At 44.8% G+C, this 22115-nt stretch overlaps 2 protein-coding genes and 1 long non-coding RNA gene across 4 annotated transcripts in view; 2 read left to right on the forward strand and 1 right to left on the reverse strand.

Moving 5' to 3' along the window:
* Nucleotides 1-443: 443 nt before the first annotated feature.
* On the forward strand, nucleotides 444-19658 carry B3GAT2 (beta-1,3-glucuronyltransferase 2). The gene is made up of 4 exons (XM_042802989.1): nucleotides 444-1407; nucleotides 12584-12728; nucleotides 18556-18704; nucleotides 18784-19658. The coding sequence occupies exons 1-4, from the start codon at nucleotides 871-873 to the stop codon at nucleotides 18868-18870; spliced, it is 918 nt and encodes a 305-aa protein (XP_042658923.1). The 5' UTR covers nucleotides 444-870; the 3' UTR covers nucleotides 18871-19658.
* On the forward strand, nucleotides 5289-10085 carry LOC122154481. Its single transcript, XR_006166409.1, has 4 exons — nucleotides 5289-5832; nucleotides 6444-6717; nucleotides 8129-8291; nucleotides 10037-10085. It is a non-coding gene; the product is annotated as an uncharacterized LOC122154481 (long non-coding RNA).
* The window catches only part of SMAP1 (small ArfGAP 1), a 99714-nt gene continuing 96980 nt past the window's right edge, over nucleotides 19382-22115 (reverse strand). For both annotated transcript variants that reach the window (XM_033002647.2, XM_033002648.2), the window contains one exon: nucleotides 19382-20371. In XM_033002647.2, coding sequence (XP_032858538.2) covers nucleotides 20237-20371 — 135 coding nt within the window. In that variant the 3' untranslated portion in view covers nucleotides 19382-20236. The remainder of the gene's footprint in view (nucleotides 20372-22115) is intronic.

Here is a 22115-nt window from a genome sequence, read left to right on the forward strand (position 1 = left end):
GGCACAAATCGGCCGCCTCATCGGCAGCCTCTTACTTCTGCGGAGCGCAAAAAAACCAGCCTGCCGTTTGGCGAAAAAAAAAAAAAAATAAAAAAAATAAAAAAGAAAAACAAACCACAAAAAAACGAAGCCAGCGGCTGCCCGCCGCTGCGAGGGGTAAGTACTCGGGCACGTACCCCCCCGCCCGGCCCGGCGCTGTCCCGGGGAAGGCGTCCCGGCCGCCGGCCGAAGTTTGGCTCCAGCCGCGGCGGGAAGGAGCCCCTCGCCGCCAGCCGGGCTCCAGCAGCCCACCCCCCCACCCCGCTCCCAGGGCGCCGAGCTCCGCCGGCCGCTCCCCGCGGCGCCCGGGGGCGGCAGCCGGAGCCGGGGCGGGGCGGGGCGGGGCGGAACCCCCCGGCCCCCGCCCGCGGGGACCCTCCCTCCCGCCTCCCCGCCCTCCCCTCCCCGCCGCCGCGCACCGCCAGAGCCGCCCGGGGAAGCGGAGGAGAAGGAGCGTCTCCCTAGAGCACGCACGTTAACCCCCCCCCCCCCCCCCCTCCCCGCACCGCCGCCGCTGCCGCGCCGAGCTCCGGCCGCGACGGCGCGGCCCGGCCCGGCGATGCCGAGGGCGAAGGAAGAGGAGGAGGAGGGAGAGCGGCCGCTCGGGGAATAAGAGGCGCGGCGGGAGCGGGGCCAGGCGCTTGCCCCCCGTCGGACCGCCGCAGGGCACCGCGGGGCGCCCCGGCCCGGCGGCGGCGGGAGGGAGCGGCGCCCCGCCCGGCCGCCCCGCGGGGGAGCGGAGGGGCAGCCCGGCCGCCCCCCCGCCGCCATGCGCTGAGGGCGCCGCCGCGCCCGTCCATGGGGCGGCGCTGAGGGGCGGGGCGGGGCAGGATGAAGTCGCTGCTCTTCAGCCGCTTCCTCCTGCTGCTGCCCTGGGTGCTCATCGTCATCATCGTGCTGGACATCGACAGCAACCGGGCGCCGCTCCCCGCCTTGGCCCGCGGCGGGAGCGGGGGGTCCCGGCCGGCGGCGGCGCGGGCGCCCCCCCCGCGGCGCCCCGAGGCGGCGCTGCCCACCATCTATGCCATCACGCCCACCTACAGCCGCCCGGTGCAGAAGGCCGAGCTCACCCGCCTGGCCAACACCTTCCGGCAGGTGTCGCGGCTCCACTGGATCCTGGTGGAGGACGCGGCGGCCCGCAGCGAGCTGGTCAGCCGCTTCGTGGCGGGCGCCGGGCTGCCCTGCACCCACCTCCACGTCCCCACGCCGCGCCGCTACAAGCGGCCGGGGCTGCCCCGCGCCACCGAGCAGCGGAACGCCGGCCTGGCCTGGCTGCGGCAGCGGCACCAGCACCTGCCCCCCCCGCAGCCCGGGGTGCTCTTCTTCGCCGACGACGACAACACCTACAGTCTGGAGCTGTTCCAGGAGGTGCGTGCGGGGCGGGGGGGGCGCGCGCGGCCGGCCTCCCCTCAGGCGCCTCGCCGTTCGTTTCCCGCCTCCCCTCGCCGCCTCTCGGGCGCCTTGCCGTTTCCCGCCTCTCCTCGTCCCCTCAGGTCCCCGCCGCTTGCCCGTCCCCGTCCCTCACCCAAAAACCCGGGCACGGAGGAGTCGAGCCTGCTCCCCGGCGCGGACACCTTGCAGCGCCCCGGCCCCCACCCGGGCTCCCCTGCGCTGCCTGCGTGTGAACACCCCTCTCTTAAGTTTTCCTCCCTTCCACGCTCCCCCCCGCCCCCCGACTCTTTACCGCTGTTTTCTCGCTTTTCTGCCGAGCCAGGCAAGTTTAGGGTTTACATAAGGGATCCAGTTTTGTTAAAACTGGGATGGGAAGCGCTCTTTGATATTTATTTTTCTCAGGCTGCGTCCCTCTCCCTCGGGGACAGATTTGCATCAAGAGTCGCCATCCTTCACAGTTTTTTCTTGGCGCGAATGAATTAATTCGGAGCCGTCTCCTTCACGTGGAGTTGCCCGGTCTTTTTGAAGCCTTTCGCTCTTAAAAGCAGCAAATCGTTTGTGTAATGACTAAACACCCTTTCAGGAGTCTCTTTTGTGAAGGGACCTGTTTTCGTCTTTATTGCAGCCCCTTGGCGAAGGGGTTTACTCCTTTTCGGTGGGAATTGGCAAGCGCTCGGGGGAGAGGGTATCCAGCTTTCTTTCTGGGTTCCCCCTGACAGGAAGGAGGAGTGTTTAATAATTGGACATAAAACAGCAGAAGAAAGATCATGTACGTCTTCCGTGACAGCTAGGAGAGTAATCTTGGCAAGGAAGCAGAAAAGTAGACAGGCAGCAGATAGGGAATGTACAGAATTTAAGACAAACTGTGGTCCGTAGCTTCCGCTGGTGGACAGTACTGTATTTAGTGGTGTACACCCGTATTCTGCAGTTCGGAAGCACTGTGCTTCCTCACATGCTTTACAGTCAGTAGGTTAAAATAAACATGATACACAGAAACGTGATACACGTGAAATCCCCTAGAGCAAGTTATTTTAGATGTGACTATGTTAATCTGTGTTTAGGTTCATAATGCCTCCCTTTCCATTTCCAGTAGGTGGGCAGATGTGGAGTCCCAGTTCAGCAGGGATGCCCTACTTCCTTTGCTCATTTGGCATTCAACATCGAAGCTGCTAATTTGAAGACCTTTGCCTGGAGGCTAAACCTTTGTTGTAATTGATTTTCTTAAAATCTGCTGGCTGTGCTTAGCGAATTATAATGCAGAGTAATTCCACGTACCCATCTTTGATGTGATGGGAGTATCCACTTCTCTTTGGGGATATAGAAGTAATCTGATTCACTCGTAGGGAGTCTACAAATTGATACAGAAAATACACTTTGCCACAAAGAGTAGTGTGGGACAAAAGATATTTTGGAGATGAATCTCTACTTTTTTTTTTTTTTTTTTTTTTTTTTTTTTGAGTACAAACGCTAGGGACAAGCTAAAGGAACAGTATTGGCAGGCATATCTCTTCAGTGACCTACAGCTACTGAAAGGGAGTCGAGTCAGGTTTATTCTTTTACCATTTCCCGTATAATTATTGTAATTGATGTGAATGGTGAAACAAAAAGGTACAAGTTACCTCTCCAATCAGCTAGGAAATGCAGGAAAAGAAGGGGATAAATCCATCGGAAGGGTTAACCTTGAAAATTGCATGCACGGGAGGGGGTGCAATCTGTGTTTCCTTTTGATGACAAGAATGGTAACCTCTGGCATGCAGCTCTGCAGCCCTAAGGCTTCTCTTTCACCAGCTTTGCTGGGAAAGAAGAGGTGTTTATTCTGAGCCCTGTGTTCGCAGGGAAACACATGTGCATGAATGAGTTTTTCCTGTGAAACGTGGTGGTTGGAAAACTCTGTTCTAGGAGCAGAGAAGCAGCTTTTGCTTCAGTTGCCACTACAAGTTCCCATGATCATTTTCTGGGGTCGCTGACGAGCTGTATGCAAGGTCTCTGGGATGCTGTTGGTAGTAACACAGCGAATGCCTTGTCGACCTGGTGAGGTTAATGGAAGTCCCTCGCCAGGATTTGCCACCGGGATGTGCCTTTACGACAAGTGGGAGGTTGCGTTTAGAGAGAGACGTAGTCTTGTTTTCAGCAGAGGCACTGCCTGAGGGTTGTGTATTTTTTTTTTTTCTTTAAAAAAAATCTTCTCTGTCTTTTTGGATTCTGGCTTGACAGCTCTGTAGTAAATCTCCATCTCCTTCAGGAACGGATTGATTTATGAGGGTAAACCATGCTCATCTTCTCCAAGCATGAAGAGAGCAGCTTCAGAACACACTGTGTGCAGATGAAATCTGGCAGTAATTCCTGTCATGAAAGTGGCGGTAACGATACCTGAGAGGGAGTTTTTTTTCATTTTGTTACCCTGCCAGGAACAATTCTCCAGACCTGCAGTCGTGTAATCCCAAAGGAGGTTTGATAAACTGTAGTCTGCTCCCTGGGGAGATCAGTATATACGTAGGCAGGAGCTCTGTATTATGGTCCTACCACCGTCCTGCGCTGGCTGGGTGACCTTCAGCATGTTCACTGACACGGGCCTGGGGACGTGTGGGTCCCAGCCTGCCAGCAGCTGTGTCTGCTAGCATCTGTCCCCAGGCAGTTGTGTATGTTCGATGGTTTATGAAACAGTAGGTCTGTTTTCTTTGTAATGGTTTTCTGCTGAGTCAAAGTGGGTTACAGGAACAGCAGTGAGGGCTTGGGGGGATTGGGAACCAACACTAGTTAGGACTGTAGAACCAACCTGAGAGAAGCGTTGCTGTTAGGGGGGTGTTTTGCTTGGAGCTTGAAAAAGCATTACTATGGAGCAGAAGACATGCCAGGGAACTGCATGTCAGTGAAGGATTATGCTTAAGGCAGCTCCTTTGCTATGGGTTTCCCTAGTGCCCTTACAGAAGACGGAGCCTTTTTAACAGAGCAAAATCAGCAAAAGCTTTACTGTGAGGGTACATGTATAAACTGTAAGGGCATGATCAAAAAGGAGCATGCTTTGACATGAAATGCCATGGGATACTTCTGAGAGCCTTTGATGAGGAAATTCTAATCTCTTTCCAAAGTACTTTTGTCTGGTGCTTATAGGAATGAGGACATTATATTTCATATGGAGTGAGCTGGGCCCAATAGACCTGGGGAAAATGTGTTTCATTAAAATCGGGAAAAGAAAACCCCAGTTTACAGTAGTGTTTTGCTGGAAAATGTCACCATCTGTAGTAAATCTGGAACCCACTGGTGCTATTTATAATCGTCGTCTTTCCTAAAACGTATGATGGCATGTGGGTGTAGAGCATAGTTTTTGACTGGCAAAACTATGTCCTCAAAGTCAAACTGGGCAGGGTCTGAGCCGGTTTAGTTGTGGTTTCTAGAAACAAGGTGGAGAGCCTGGTCTGTCTTTCTGCTGCTACAGTGTGCTCAGCATTGACTCAGCTGAGCATTTTGTTAGGAAGGGCTCACCTTCCCTGGAAAAGGCTTCAGGGAAAGGACCAACTTGTTCAGTGATTGTGAAATTCTTTAGAGTACTAAGTGGGGCTGCAGCAACGATGAAGAAGTATTTCCAGGAGTGGAGGTGTGGTTTTCAAGTTATTCCCAACTCTTTCTGCTTGAAAGTATAATGGTGGTCAGGTGAAAAATTGTGCTTTTACTTTAATGCTGGTGGTTCTGGCATATTGTATTTTGTCATTTATTATTTTGGGATCCAGGCCTCAAAAATAATTCATATTTTTTCTGCTCAGGTATGGTCTGTTCACCTGGAAGTGTCCATCTGCATCTCTTCATCAAAAACAACAGTCCGCTTTCTGAAAATATCTTTTATCAGTTGAACGTCAGCCTGCGCTCATAACAAAGCCACTGAGAGGCCTGAAATCCCAACTACTGTATTTGACATGCTTTACAGATGTTTCTACATGCATCATTGTAACTTCTGTTTTTCACTATAGGCTGTTCTTTTTGGAGTGGCACTGTTAAAGTTTCTGTTGCGTTTGTGCTTCATCTTATACCTGAATGCAAGTTATTGTAATATTGTCACTGATGCCTAGCAACTGCCAATTTCACATTTTTAGACTTCCAGAAAGAAAACCTGAGATAAAGCTGGCATTCCACCTTCATAGAGAGATTTGAAAACCAAGATTAGCCTAAGCACCTGGAAACCGAAGACAGATGTAGCTAAGTTCCATCTCCCTTAACTCTTCACCTCATTCATGTGTTTCTATGTCTCAGGTGTTTTCTCTGCCCTTTCTGGTTTTGTGTAGTCGGCCAAAGGCCACCACTTCCTTGGTCCATGCATGGATATGGATGCAAGTTGGAGGAATTTGTGCTGGAGGTCCACTCCACTGTTGATAGCGCCAACTCCCCTGAAACCTTTCAGGGAGAAGGGTGAGCTGCTGAAGTAGTACAAAGGACTCACTAAGTAAAGGTCTTCAACATGTGTGAGAAAGTGAGCTTGCTGCATTCGGAAATGCATTGATTTTTAGAGATTCCTGTCTAGGTTATATCTGTCACCCTTGCTTGTATTTTGCTCAGACACTTAAACTGAGATGTATGTGAAATTAAAATGCTTGTACTTAAAACTGTGATCTCCCTCACTGCCACCCCTAGCCCTTTGATCACCGGTGTCTAAAATTTCATAGCAAGATTTGCTGCGTGCCTAGAGCATGCTAGTATGGCATATACCACTATCCTGTCTGAGTGCAAGTTGAGAATTTGCAGACTGGATCTCCTTAGAGGAGCACGTGCTATAAAGTGAGATCCAAATACAGCCATGCAGCATGGAGTTCAGAGGAAATCACAGCATTAATTGTAATTTCTAAGGAAAAAAAAAAAAAAAAAACAAACCCAAACCAACCTTTTATTTAATAGTTTAGCCGTTAGCCCTGTTGTGCACTGAATTGGGGACCGGAATTCAATTTGATAGAGTTGAATCTGGAAAGGAGATGGGAGGAGAGATAGCTCAACCCCTTCTCCTGAAGTTGAGGTACTCTTTACAGGTTACTCAAGATTCATGGAGCCACAGGGAAGGTTAAGAATAGGATTGGTGAAGAGGACAGTCAGCTGGATTGCTCTTCTCGGGAGTAACTTAAACATCAAATCAAACAAAAATTCCTTAAAGTTTTGAAAGGATGCTATTGCTTATGTAGTGGCCCAAACTGGCCAGGTAGGATCATCCTCTAATCAGCCAGATGGGAACAAAGATTCATGAAGAACAAAGGAAAAATGGGAAATGTTTTGCCTTGGTTAATGGCTGTGACCAACTCGTTGAAGGTAAGGGCTGTCTAACTCTGCTAGTTTTTATAGTGGCACTGTAGAGCAGAGGGCAAGTTGTGCAAGTGATTCAGACTGAAAACATTTTTTTACACTCCTGCCCTATACTCTTCTAAAAGGTATGTATGAAGGTAGCAGATATTCTAATGGCCCTTCACAGTTCGTAGCTCCCCAAAATAAATCCTTGTTATTGAGATTAAAGCAGAAGTACTTACAGGCATCACCTGTCACACGGGCTTCAGTTTTCCCATGATCATATTTGTAAAATATTTTGAGAGCAACTCAAAAAAGACATTACAGAAGAGGTGAATATTTACTATTTATTCCAGCTTTTGACTAGGAAAGGATTAGCGCTTGTTCAATAACTTCTACATAACTATCCTAATCTTTATATTAAGCTAACTTCTGTGTATTTTTTGATGGATATATTTATGCAAAAATTGTAAAAGTAGTATAAGTGAATCTGTTTATCTTTTAAAATGTGGAGATCTTTTGTTATATCTCCTGGTTGGAAGAATCACATTTTTTACTATAGTCCTAAAAATAACATTCAGTAGTCTAGACAGAATTAAACATTAGCTAGCAGTCATTAGTTATTTTCTTCATAATAAAAGAGGATCTAAATATGAGTTAGCAGTGCATTAAATACCTTTCTAGTATATAAATGATTTAAGAATACGTGACAGATTTTAAATGCACAGTGACATTCCCCTTGCACATAGACATGTAATACCTATGCTAAAGAGGCTGGATTAGAAAAGGCTGGTAGAGAAACAATGAAATAGTTTAAAAATTAGAGGAAACAGTGACAAAAATAAAGCTGTTCGAAAGAGATTTATCCAAGTGAGGGGACTCTGCATTACAAAGTATGTAGCACTGTCTGTTTCTGTGCTTTGTCAGCAGTCTTTCTTACCTGAGAAACTGATACTGTTACTATTAAATTAATTATGAAGGGTCAGCAGCTCTTGAGAGGTTCAGTGAACACAACCTAGTAGAATAACAGATAGCAGCATGAGAGAGTTAGTGAGTAGAAGGGCCAAAAGAAAACATGAATAGCAAAGTTTTGGAAGTCTTCCCAATTCAGAGAAATTGGCTCCAAACCGCTTTACTTAAATTTAGTACATTTTTCTCCTGTAGGGAAGCAATATTGACATTTGTGCTCAGGGATGCTGGTATAATTTAGAAGCATTAATCATTGTACCCCATATGTAAAATGTTATGTGAGAGAAGAGGGAATTAATCTGTCCTCCCTCTGCAGTGTGACTGGGTAAGAATCAGCGGAGGAGGTTTACGGCAGATGTTTGGAAAAAAGCTTTCTAATAGTGAGAATGGTGAAACAGTAAATCAGATCACCCGCGAGGGTTGCAGAGTAGGCTAGATCAATGACTGGCACCTTTTTTTTGATTTGTAGACCCTTTCTACATGTTTTCCCATGGAGACATACCCTTCACAGTGAAGTTTACTGACAACAAACTTGCTTTTTGAAGTTACTCTCCCCTAAGCGTCACAGTCCCTGAACCACAAAAACCACTGGCGCAGATTTTCTGTGATCCAGTACCTCCTCTGGAGCGATGGTAAGTAGGGGCAGAAGCTCCCTCTAACACCTAAGTAAACAGGGACAGCATCGCTGCAGCTGAGCTATCCCTCTGACTCGTAGTGCAGTCGTGTGTAAGTTCTGTTGAAGCAGAATTTGGCTTTAAGTGACCTGTGAGTAATGCAGGATGCCTGTGTGAGAACTGCTAGGGAACCCGGCTGTCCTCATGCTTTAACCCCTAACATTTTCCCCAGTTGAAGAGTTGTAGTGAAGGAGCTCTAAATCCTGTCTTTGGTACTAATAAATTGGGACTTTACATAGAAATCTATCTGAGTTTCGCTGGGATGGGGGGGTGAGCCTGGATGATAACCTGTCGCCTGACCAGTACAGGTCACAAATTACACAGGGGTTGGAGTGATAGAGAAGAGGGAGGAGGAAAACAGCTTACTCTGTCTGGCAGCCAGGTTTGCATTTGCTGAGAGCTTTGAATCCTGAATGGAAACGCATTAACATCGTGCTGCAAAAACACTAGGATGGTTGTTCCAGTCTGGAAGCCTTTTCACTGTAGCAAGTGTGGCCATGTGTCCTTCTGTCTGTCATTTGCCTTCATTTCTCTTGGCCTCTTACATTTTGTTACTGGCTTGATACCTTCACTATCCATCAGTCCGGCACGTACCATTAAGCAGCTTTTCTTGATTGACTAATGAGGTGCTATTTTTGGCAATGCTTTTATCACTGTCTTTTATTGCTCAGCTACATTTTCTGCATTTTCACTTGTTATTTTTTAGTGGTTTCTACTAATTTACTACTTTAAGTTTCTACTGTATTTACTGTTATGTGTCCATCATCTCGCTGGGATTTCTTTGGTCAATTGCTACTCTCCTGTCATTTTCTTGCCCACTCCTTCCCAGTTGTGTCCCCACCACTTCATTTGGGTTTGTTCAACCATCTCGGAGTCCTTTTCTCATCTTCCCCCATCCAGTACATCACTCTCCTCCTATGCCCAAGACCCTCTTTCAAATAATCAAAATGTAAATAGTAGACAAAAGCATTTTCAGAGGGAGATTCGTCCTACCTTAAGATAGGTGTCTAAGCCAGGCAGGATGAATCGCATCAGTAGGTTCCCATCTCTGTTCATTAACTATAGAAGTCTAACTAGGATAGACCAGATGCCTAGCTTATAGAGAGTTAAGTGTAAGAAAGATGAATACCATTCATGTAAGCTACTAGGACTTAAAATGCTGAGAATTAAGACAGCATGTGCTACTGCACATTAAAATGACAGAAGAGCAATTTGGGAAGCTGTTTGTAAGTTACAGGATTTTGGCAGTTGTTTAACCCACAGAAATAAAACTATTTAGAATTAACATGTTTTTGAATCACCTTTTTGTGTCCCAATGATTAGTAGCATCAAATTCCAGATGGAAGCTGCCCTTTTAATCCACATAATAGCTTTCTCCCCATCATGCATAAATACAGCCTTAACACATCAATATGTTAACTGCAGTAATGCTATTCTCAGAAGATTAAAAGAAATATTCCTACTTTAATCTGCCTAGCATATCCTGAGGCTGTAAGGTATTTCAGAATTAGCATAAATACTGGTCTAGATGTGTTCTTTCAGCTTTTACTTAAAGGGTTTGCTGTATTCTTGACACCTGCTTATTTAATTCTCCAAAAATGTAACCTGTGAGGGTAAAGAAAGTAACCCAAGGACAAAATAGAGCTCTGTAAAAGGTTACATACTTCCTTCTGATGTGTGCTGGCTTTACTGTCTTAACTCAGAGACAGTGAGATGGACCCAAGGCTGTGATAATTAAAACGTTTTGGGATACTTCATGTTGGTTTCGTGAGGTCTGTGAGATACTCCTCATCGACAAGATTTTCCTACACCTTGTGTATGGTAAAGTATTAATGTAAATCAGTGTGGTTCCGCTAGCATAAATGCTGTGGCTGCTGTTCACCCCATTCAGAGGTCTCGTGTGGTTTGCCTCGTTTTGCAGTACAGCTGCCCAAATGCTTACCATGAGGAAAGGCGGGGTACAGGCTCACCAGGCATTAGCTGCTCTTTTGTAGTCAGAGTGTGCCTGCCCTCATCTTGTGGTGTTTTAGGTTTACCGTGGGTACAGGTCGTTGGCACAGAGTAGATAAATGCTATAAATCTGTACCCTAGTAATTTGTTCAGGCATCCGTACCCTCCAGAAGGTATTAATGGCAACACAGAAAAGTTGGCAGGCATCAGTGTTTGTCCTGCTGTTAGTACTGGTGTGGCAGAGTTGGGGGTGTGTGGCTTGATAGTGCCCTTGGAAACCTATTGGAAACGTGCCCGTGTAGGCAAGTGCAGCAGGATGATGCTCTGTGTCCATGCCCGATGGGTTGGGATGTTACTATAAATTCACTATTAGAAAAATTTGTGAAATGGATGCATCGTGAAAACCAGAGCTAAAAGATCTTCCTGAGGTTTGACTGATTTCCCTATCCAAATAGTTAATTGCTAACGCTGCATTTCCTAAATGGAGGAGTGGGAGGGATTGGAAAAATAATCTTAAACAGGAAGAACAGTTACAGACAAACACATTTAACAATAACCTGTAGAGACATTCACGGTAGTCTCTCACTGGCAATTAAATACTCAGTGGTTTGGATAGAATCCTTATCATGATATCGCGAGAAATCCCTATGTTGCCACTTGTATACGTACCCTGTTCTTACACCATATGGACTGCTGCTACTGAGTGAGATGATCTGACTTGCTGCAACAGTTATTAGGGTGGACGTGAGAAAATATTGCTAAACAAATGTAAAGATACACAGAGGATTGGCGGGAGAGAAGAAGGTGCACACCTCTTTTCTGTGTGTACATACATATTTGTGGATTTTGAAATATGTATTTTCTGCCTTCCCTATGTGAAAGTTCTCCTAAGAATCTGCTAATGTTTCTAGCTTAGAACGTGAACCAGAGTGACGTGTCATCTTTGTTTTTTCTGGTGCATCTTCTGGGAGTCTAGATGATACGCATGATAAATCTTTCACCTTGGCAGAAAGAGAGGGAAGTGTTTAACCAAGGTTGTCTTTTACTTCAACATCTATCGATAGGGGACTGCAGTTACAAATATGTAAAGCTGTGTGTTTTTGCTAAGAGGAGTGCTTAGAACCAGAAAGGGACAACCTTTCCCTAAGGAAGAGGCCTCAACTACAACAGAAGATGAGATTGTTTTAAAAATGGATCAAATTGAGCCCACCTTACACTGAAATAGTTTAATACTTGCTTGAACAGGGCCGTATTTAAGCATACTAGTTAAAACAGTGCCTTTTGAATCCGTGTGGTTACGTTGCGCAAGTTGCTGTGTCCGTGGGCGCATCCCCTCAAGTTCTCATGTCAGTGATTTCTCGCACGGGGAGCAGCGCATCGGGGTTCATGGTATGTCCCATTTACCAAAGAAAACAGTCTACTGACCACGGAACTGAATTCACTGACTCCCACTCGTGCGTGCTTTTTGCTAGCGTAATTTTTTAGTATCTACAGATTCCTCTGGGTTAGATGAGGACTACGTTTCCAGAATTGCATTTAGTTACCTTTACACCATTGGGAAAAACTCCTGTTACTGATAGCAACTGATAGCAAACTAGCAGAAGCATCCTGCCTGACCTGCTTTTAGGCCTCAGAAACTTAGCAGAGCTTTTCAAGAGAAAATGTGTAAGTTAAAAAGGTTTAGCCCAAATTTAATCTTTTTTTTTTTTTTTTTTTTTTTTTTTTTTCTTTTGTGAGCCTTTGATAGAGCCGAGCTGCATCTGTTGTACAAATCTGGTGCATTGCTGGTAGACAGAGCTGTGTGCCACAATTTCCTGTGCACAGTGTATTTGTTACCAGTCTCAAATTAATTGTACTTGTCTTAATGAAGTGTTTGTTAACCATTATTATTATTCTATTCTCTCTTGCTGGGCTTGTACAATACCTCAGCAATAAGTTTACTGTAATAATGCTGTAGTCTTGCAGATGAAAAAGATCTACACCTTTGAATCCCAAAACAAATACTGTTTTTTTTTTTTTTTTTCATGGCTTTTAAAATTTTTCTTATAAAAAAATAATACGAACAGAATATTTTCAGTAGAATTGAGGTGCCTACAGGCTAGAGAGCTGGAGATTTCACAGGAGGCGTGTGCACACATGCAGCTTTCAAATACTTACTCCGTCGGGCTGAAACCCGTAAGCTAGAATTGCTTTTAAATACCCGGTCTGGACGCTTAGCGCGCAGGCTTCGCACCGCCACTTACCAAGGCAAGCCTGCGAGGCCGGCGTGCAGGCCCTCACGCTGTGCCTGCCTCTTGCAGATGCGTACGACCCGCAAAGTGTCGGTCTGGCCCGTGGGACTGGTCGGAGGACGGCGGTACGAGCGCCCGGTCGTGGAGAACGGCAAGGTTGTCGGCTGGTACACCGGCTGGAGAGCTGACAGGCCCTTCGCTATTGACATGGCAGGTAAGCACCGAGTGTCGTGATACGTGAGTGTTGCTCGTAATAACTGTTCTTACAGTTTGCATGAGCGGGACAGAAACGGATGTCTCGGTGTAATAAGCAGCTTTTAAAACTCCTGAAGTGCTGCCGCTGTGTGTAGCCCTTTAGCACTATGTATCCTGGAAGTCTTAGCTTGCACATCTTGTCTAATTAAGTTGCTGATTGGTGATATCTGAACTTACTTTCACTCTTTTTAATTTTATGCGGTACCTTGGCTTTTATGTTGTATAAATTGTCTGAAACAAGTTAGCTGCAAATTAATTCATCCAGTTCATTTTTGCAAGGAGCCCCTGCCTTTCCTTGTGCCATCAATGTATACCAGGCAGTATAAATGCAGACCCTTCTTGGACCTCATGCTGTAAAATGCTACATTATAATGAAATTATTCATTTTTTTAATTGGTTATTTGGAATGATGGCGATAACTGCAGATGGCTATAATTTGAAACACTGGCATGAGGGGAAAAGCAGCTCTACTAGGAGCACTACCTCCTCGTACTTTTACTGAAGTCATGGAAGAGAGGGTTATAGAGACAAAGATACAAGTGTGAAGAGTATAGGAAGTTACTGCAGATCCACAAACAAGGAGTTACTACTTTGTGAGAGAACTTTTATTAGTCTTCAGAAAACGACTGCATAAATTAAATCACATTTTTAATTTCAGCAAGGAGAGAAATGGCTGCTGTGCAGGCTGGTAAAAAATTGTGTTTACATCTTTGTTTCCCTCAGGAATGCAGTGGAAGGGCACAGCTAAACAGAACAGAACCAGTAAATCCAAAACTGCATCAGTGTCTGAACAGGTGCAGTCTACAGGATGCGTGTTAACACTCAGTTTCCTGCCCTTGACCCACCACACCCCTGACATTCATACCCCCGGGGCCTTGGAGGACTTGCTAACAAACCTAAGTCCATGCTGTAGTACATCACTGGCATTCCTCCATCTGCTGGCATCAAATATACAAACCACTTAGGTTATACCCTATATTGCACATAAAGAAGATCAAGGATGTCTTTTGAAAATATTACCGTGAAAAAAAAAAAATAGGTGCATCTCTGTTTATAATCCATGTTCTGATTCCCAAGGCAGGGTAAGGAGGCTCTCTTCGGTTTACAGAACTATCTTTTCATAGTGATTTTGAGAAGAATTTGATCATGAGGCAGAGTGTGAAAACAATGACTTCTTAAAAGGTTTGGGACCACTGATTTAACTTGTGGCTGTTCAGAGGAAGCACATCCTTGCTTTTAAGCACATGAACTTCTTACTCTGGACTTCAAAAATGCAGGGTGAAATTCAAATCTACTGCAAGTGGAGACAGATCCAGCTCAAAGACCTGAGCTGGCCAACTTCCCAACATTCTTATTTCAAATATACTCACACAGAGCAATCACATTAGATCAGTTCAGTAAACATTGGTTATTTCCCTTGAGAAGTTTGTGGTTGACACTGCTGTTCTCCAGTGCCAAATTGCATTCAGAAAGCAGAGTAGCTCTTTCCAGTGTTGCTTCTGGTCTGGCAACCAACACACCGTATGAATTAGTTCTGGTGTTTTTAAAGTTCTGCCTCAGTTTCGACTGAGGGTTCTAGAATCTGACAGAGACTTCCTTACCCTCAGGGAAGAAAAGCAAGAGAGAATTGGGAGTTGTAAGCAAAAAGTGACATTGGTTCTGAGGTAGGCACTGTGGTGTTTATTATAGACCCGATTTTAAATCTTCTCTATTAAATGATGCTGTTAGTGATTTACTTTTGGCTTGTTCCCAGTGCCAGAGCTTTTGACCACCCATGAGAACAAGTTAGATTGTGATTCTCCTAATGTCCAGATTGTTCAAGGAAAACAGATGCATGCTTTACATTAGCATTCCAGGAGCTGCTTCAGTCATAGAGAATCATAGAGACTCACATCCATGCCTGTGAATCACTGGGCAAGGAGATTTTGGATTTGTGGTCTAGAGCTCATCCCCTGTGCCTGAAGATCCTCTGCCAGAGCCTGAGGAAGCACAGTTTTGAGATCTTTAGTACATCACATCTTCCTTATGGTTCCCTGAGAAAAAAGCTAGTCTATTAATGACACTGCAAAACATCGCATATTTTGTCTGAATTGTAAAGAGCCACTGCTGGAAGTCTGTTGTGGTTTGAGCTCAGAGGGCAACTGAGCACCACACAGCTGCTCACTTCCCCCTTCCCCCAGCGCTGAGAAGGAGAAAATAAGCCAGGCTTGGGATTTGAGAGGGGACAGGGAGGGATAAATCACTCGTTAGGGGAAGAAAAAAAGAACATTAATTTATTACAGGCACTAACAATAACAACAACATTTAACAGCGAGAGTAGGACAGTGAGAAGCATTGCCACATCTTGAGAACACCTTCCCCCACCCCTCCCTTCTTCCCAGGCTCAGTTCTGCTCCCGATACCTCTACCTCCTCCCTCAGCAGTCCAAGGGGCAGGGACTGGGGGGTGCAGTCAGTGCTGCCGCTTCTTCCATCTTCGGTGGGGGGAGCTGCTGGAACTTCTTGAACTGTGTGGAAACCAGTATATCCATTTCAACAACAGCACTGAGCATTAGCATTTATACACTCTGGAAATGATAAACACTCCCAGTTTCTAGCTTGCCTTCAGCTACTATCCTATCTAGAGCATTCAGGAAGCAAAGGCATTAATCACAGCAAAAAAAAATCTTTAAAGAGTGGCTCAGTCTAACTGGATGAAGAAAAATGGTTGTGCCTTTTAACAGAAGCCATTGATCTAACACAAGTCAAGGTGTGAATTAACAGGAACAGCTTCCGTAGAAAGAAGCACAGATGTAATCTTTGCCATGTCTCCCAGGTATCTTGTCCTCCAACAAATTAATTCGTATCTCGGTGGCTCTTCAGTCAATTAGATTTAATTTACAGCCTTGCATTGAAACCCAAAACACCTCTTCACATTCCAGCTGTGAAACTGTCCTATGGCATTTCGCGTGCACTTACGCCCAATATGACTTTGTAGGAATAATGATCAAGAATTGCATGTGTATAGCACTGTTCAGTTATGCAACTCTGGAGACAGTAATCCCAGATTAATACCTGTTTGGGGAGAGAGTTCAAAGTAACAGTGTGTTTTCATCTGTTACCACAGGGTTGTTGTCTACTGAGCAAAATAACTAGTGCTAGTCTGGTCAAAACCCGAGCCATCTCCTTTCTTTTTGATGCCAAGATGATCCATCTGTGATAAAAAGTCAGCTGACTGTTGTCACTAGAAAATGTAGTCTATCCAAAGTCTGTTTACATAAATACAAAATTTCATACATGAGAAATTAAAGCAGTTATAAAGAAGAGGTGAAGAACTAGTGATCCAGGAGATAAGTCTCCTTGAAATACTTTCTCTCTTCAAGTTGCTTCTTTATTGGATTTTTTTAAGAAACAAAGACTGCATGACCACTGATCAAAGAAACAAACCTCAGGCCACAGGCCAGTCAGTGCACAGTAATCCACGTCCTTGCCACGTACAACACTCAGCTTAATAATCTAACTTTTATTTGGTACCTGAAAACATGAGGGATTTTTGATAGCACCATAAAATGGCAGTTTGCAATAGCGAGGTCACGTGTTACTTGCAGGGGGCACGGCCCATCTGAAGATCTGTGTGTAGGAGAAATCCACCCTGAGAACTGAATCCAGGTTTCTCAACAGAGGAGCAAGCTTTGCAACAAGAGAATGTAGGAGAAGTTAGTGTATGGATAAGTTGGGGCCCTGAGGGCCAGGGAGTCAAGCTGAGACACACAAAGATAAGCAGCAGAAAATCTGTGTCCCTCCTGCTTAGAATGGGATTCCTTCTCCTCTCTAAGAACTAGGACACTATATTAATTTTGATGTTTATTTCATTTTCTCCTTTATGGATGACTGGCTTAAATCTTAAAAATTACATCTTTTAAAAGAGGAGCAGCAGCTTACACGGCTGAGGAGGGCTCCAACAATGCCTGCCTTTGCAAAGCAAACATTTTCTGAGGGGCTCAAAATATCAACCACACTAATGCCTGGTTACACCAAAAATGTGGTTTCTTCTAACTGAAGAAAAAACCAAACCACCCTAACAAAAAAACCCGAACTGAGCCAGGCCAATTTATTTATCAGCGATAGAAGTCTACAGCCATCTCTCAAGGTGCAAGAAGCTGGCTGTGTGCACCCCCCACCGCTGTCTCTTGCTGAGGGAGTTTGAACTCTCACCCTCGGCTCTTCCCCGGTGACGACCCATGGCTGTGACCAGCACTGGGCTGGCGCCCAACTCGTGCTCCCTCGCAGCCAGGCTACAAGTCGTGGGAAGCAAGAAAAGCCTGCAGCCCGCTGAAGACAAACCCTCTCCTGGGGAGGGAAGTCCCAGCTGCCGTGCTTGTGTCAGAACCCCGCAGCTGCAGCGGGGAGCAGCCACGTCCCGGCCCTGCGGCGAGCAGGTGGTGCCGCTGCAGAGCGGGAGCACGGGCAGGCTGCACAGCCAAAGCTCACACCTCCTGAAGGCTCTTCCTCACGAGAGCACTCTGCAAGGCGTGGATAAGCCCCTTCCATCCAGACACCCTTTCTTTATCTTGGGCAGGATGTAATGTATAAAGTTGAAAGTGTTTTCTTCAACCGTCTCTGTGAGCGAATGGGCACCTCAGTTTACACCTAACCTGTAGTCTTCATCTGCAGCATCCAAATCTTTATTTAAAAAATAAAAAAAAAAACACTTTCTGGTATCTTCCTGTGCTTTGCTACAAGCAAGAGCACAATAGTTAAAAGTGGTTTCAGTATGTCTTCTTTACATGTAATATGGTAATTACTTCCTTGTATTTTCCTGTTTGAAAGGCTCCCGTAAAAGGCACAGACACATTCAAGGAAAATACAGTAGCAAGGTAACTAGTCAAAAAGGGGACAGATTTATATTCCATTAGAGAAAGTTATACTCCTTTTTACATGAGAAAATGTTAATACTGGCTTTAGAATTAAATGTTCTTGTAGTTTTCCAGAACAGATGTCAAAGCTGTTACTTCTGCTGTTTCAACGGGACAGCTGGAACCACTCTGAACTGAGGAGAAAAGGATCCCTTTGGTAGGCTTGGCAATTAGACATTAGCAGTTACAAACGTAATTTTTCTTTACAAATATATCAGTCAAGTTTCGAGTCCTACTTAAGAAGCATACATGCACCTGAACCTTGCTGAATGAAAACCAGAGAGTTCTATAAATAACGGCAAACTGGAGATTCACAAGAGCTGCTTCAGAGAGGGCGAGTTTGTCCAAACTAGTGATTTCTCAGTCGGCAGTCTCCCTGAGGTATGTTGTTAGAGGAATGCATTGCAGAGAGGCGTGTGCCCTGATGAAGCCCTTTCAGTCTCTAAAGGCCACAGTTTTTGTGTCTAAGGAACGTATTTTAACCTTTTTTCCTGACTCTCACCTTTAAACCTGTAAGTTTTTGTACAGTATAAATTTTATACATTTTTCTTTTACTTAAAATTCAGTTTTATCTCTTCATTACAAGCAGAAAGGAAGGACAGTCCAAGATCTTAGAAACACCTGACTTTTCAAGGCAACACTATGCATTCTCTACATGATGGGAAATTGATTAAACATGTTGAAAATATGGTGCAATTAAAAGACTACGATTGCACCTTCAGGGCAAAACAAAACAATGTAGGATGTACAAACCTACCGAACACTGTCTACCCATACAATCAAATTCACACATTTTTAAGAACAACATGGGAGATTTCTAGGCTGAAGCGCACAAAAACCTAAAGCTTAGGGGTTTTTCTTGACATTTTTTTTCCCCTTCCCTCTCCCCAAGGATTTGCTGTGAGTCTTCAGGTGATCCTATCGCATCCGAAAGCTGCATTCAAGCGCCGTGGTTCTCAACCAGGAATGCAAGAATCTGATTTTCTGAAACAGATAACAACAGTGGAGGAACTGGAGCCAAAAGCAAACAACTGCACAAAGGTACCGGTTTCAACGCTTACTAAAATGCTTTTGTATCACCTCTGTGGATGGCTGTACTAAGGCAAATGTTATTTTCTAGGTTCTTGTATGGCACACACGAACAGAAAAAGTAAATCTAGCTAACGAGCCAAAATACCATCTGGACACAGTCAATATTGAGGTGTGATCTGGAGACACGGTAACACAGGGAGCGCAGTACAACGGACGTGTCCCAGGGTGTTGGAATTCAGCCAGTTAAACGTGTCTGCGTCTGCGTGAGACCTTTTACCAGTCATCTGACGGACTTCTGCGGGAACAAAAGGGAGTTGTCAGATACTCTAATACGCAAATCAAGCGGCTGTGCTTTGTTCTAACTCGTTTGCATGCAATTCCGAACTCTCGTCCTAATAAACTGACACTTACCTTTGTTTCAAGGCTGTTTCCACATAGTAAAAAGAATCAAAGAGAAACATGGCTGCAATGGAGTATTTTAAAAGTCATCATTTATGTATATACTTTTTGTATTTATCCAGCGTAATGGTGTAATTATAAACTGACTTAACTCATGAACCGTCAATCTAAATATCTGCATAAATGGATCCCCTACACGGAACGTGTTTTCCTTCATTAGAAGTAGACTTCTTGAACAAATAGCGGTCAGATAGGTCATACAATAATGAAATAAAAACCCACAATCATTTATGGATTCATCCTTTTAATATAGGGAAATAACATTTTATCATTACGAGGCACCATAAAATGTAAACACAATCACTGTCATAAACCTGGATATCTCTGCAAGGAAAAATAGATCTGTTCACACTGAGTTACCTTGTATACCCACCGTGCCGCCAGTTCTCAGCATTAATACTGTGTACCTGCCTCGGGAGCCAGACGGGATACGTTATCACCGGAATCTCAAACGAATCAAATGCTCATTTTTAAAAGAATAAACTATTGATTTGTAGAACTACAGTAACATCCAGGTTTATCTTTCTTCCAATAACCGTATTCCCTGTTATGCACACCATAATAACATCACAGTGAAATGTATGATGAAACAAAATTTGTTTGATACACTAGAAAACATTGCTCAGTGATACATTTACATTCTATTTATATATGATTAAACATTTGTTCATACAGTACCTTCTACAGGATTACTGGGTAATTTTGGAGGGGTCAGGGTTCATATCTTTCGGATATTACTAACATGAGAGCTACGTCCCTTATATGCAAACATTTGATCTAGAATTTTGAGGGAAAAAAAATCAGTATGTGGTGGTTAAGCAGCTTCTTAAATATATGGTCTATGAAATCATATGCATTGTACGGAAATGCTGCCCATGATGTATAAATGTATTCTTGATCTGCTTTTCACTACATCAAATTTAAATCAATATAGACCACAACACGGTCAGTCAGTTATATTCTTAATCCGAACAGCTGGGGGAAAAGAAAAAGAATATGTACATGGAAGGAACAGCGAAAGTAAATGCGTTTGAACAAGGAATGCTGGGTGGCTGTCCTCGGTGAGACTTCTGGCGCAGCTTTCATTTCCACAGTTGTGTGCTGAGAGTCTGACCGGAGGAGCTCCCCGTCCACCCCGCCGCCGTGCTGGGGGGCTGCCCAAAGCCCATCGCGCTGCTGGAGCTGCTGAGGTTCATTCCAGCCATCTGCTGGCTCATCTGTGAAGCACACACGCACGAGCCCGGTTAGCACTGGCGCAGCGCCCCGCCAGCCGACAGGCAGTCGTCCCCCCCGCGAGCAACCCAGGTCCAGGACGCTTCCCCACCGTTAATATTTCTCATTAAATAAAAATACGGACTTGGTGGAGGTTTCCAAGCATTTCCCAAGACAGCAGCTTTCCTGGAACCATTCAGTCACCGTTACACATCAGCTGACTGGCCGTGGCACTTGCTCCTATGTGCCAAGTCTGTCTAAACACCCCGCCGGTGAATTTACGGAGCGTGTCACCAAGGAGCCCGCTGTGTCTCAGTCGACCAGAGCTTGCTTTCAGGGTTTCAGAGCTCACCAACAAAATTGTGGCAACTGCGCTAAAGAAACACCAAAGCAAGGAATGCAGCCTTGGCTACAGTTGCAGCTCCAGGTGTTTTGTGTTCCAGCAGAATTTCTTTGGAGACCTCCAGGTGGTGAATACACAAATTTTTATAGAGATTGTCCACTAAGGTGGCAACCAACAAAGAACGAGGCAGAGTTATAAACCTGAGCATCATCTAAATCTGACCGTTCTTGCTCTATCATCTAGTTAAAGGTGGGAAAGAGTTAAAAATTCAGCACGTTCACTGCAGGGTTGGTGCAAAAATAGTTCTAGTCTCTACAAATACTGCCTAATCACTGTAATTTTCAGTGCTCAATGTAAAAACATTCCTCAGGTTACTCTCCCTTGCCTTCTCAAAAATTAACACACACTGACAAGCCAAAACCTAGCTGCGTAGGCAGAGTAAGGCTGTTCCCTCTTGTGAGTTTGAGAGCAAAAGAGCATTTGGAGCCACTAAATCGGAACGGATGAATAGGGGCCTTGGATAAGCAACATCAGACTCAAGTTAGAGACAGCATTAGGTGAAAATCAGAGTTCATGTAAGCATGAGCAAACAATACCAGTCTGCAAAATGAAACTGAAACACCGGTGAAAAAAAAACTGTTGAATAAATTACAAACTAATATTTCAGGGTAAAAATTCAGTACCGTGTGCTTTCACACGTGTATCTGCAACACCAACCCATCCCTGAGCACGGAAATGAAAACAACGCCGACAGAGGCATGCTTTACCCAGTTAATCTCTTCTGAGGTGGAATTCTTACTTAAGACGACTATATAAAGCCTGCTATTCTGGTAAGTAAAGCAAACTCTCCCCCTTTCAACTGGAGCCAGAGATTAGATCACAGCTCCCCCACAAACCGTGGAATGTCAGCATGCTGACATCATCTGGCGCGCAAGGGGTACAGGTTAAGAGCTTGCTCGGTGAGGCAACTTCTAATAGATACTTGGTAAGGAGCATGATTTTCATTTCAAAGCTCATATGGGTCTTTTTAAAGTTAGATAGCTAGAAAAGTAAATCCACAGATTTTTTTTTTTTTTGTAGTTTGAGATTTTGAAATTCTCACCTTTTAAAAATTACTTTTCAAACCAGAATGACACAGCCTGTATTTTTCAAGTAGGGGCCGTGTTATCCATGTAAAAAATGGTGCTTACTTGCATAAACGTTCACACTGCAGGACTGAGCAGAACAGTAAGAATTAATATAATCCAATCGAAATAACTCTCTAAGGTTCACTACTTCCTGAATTACTAGAGTAAGCAGCATGGGATTCTTGTAATTCAGAGAATACTATGAAAAATAGTTGCTATCGTCCATACTGAACTCCAAGGGAATCATTTAGGTTTGTGTGTCTCCCTCCCAATCACCTC

Source organism: Tyto alba, unplaced genomic scaffold (assembly GCF_018691265.1).
Source record: "Tyto alba isolate M040663 unplaced genomic scaffold, T.alba_DEE_v4.0 Super-Scaffold_40, whole genome shotgun sequence".
Classification (NCBI taxonomy): domain Eukaryota; kingdom Metazoa; phylum Chordata; class Aves; order Strigiformes; family Tytonidae; genus Tyto; species Tyto alba.

What these genes read in the sequence shown, in the direction of transcription:
- B3GAT2 (XM_042802989.1), top strand. Translation starts at nt 871, where the DNA reads ATGAAGTCGCTGCTCTTCAGCCGCTTCCTCCTGCTGCTGCCCTGGGTG. An exon ending in CTTCGCTATTGACATGGCAG is followed by an intron (nt 12,729 to 18,555) that starts GTAAGCACCGAG and finishes CCTCTCCCCAAG; the next exon opens with GATTTGCTGTGAGTCTTCAG. An exon ending in AAGCAAACAACTGCACAAAG is followed by an intron (nt 18,705 to 18,783) that starts GTACCGGTTTCA and finishes GTTATTTTCTAG; the next exon opens with GTTCTTGTATGGCACACACG.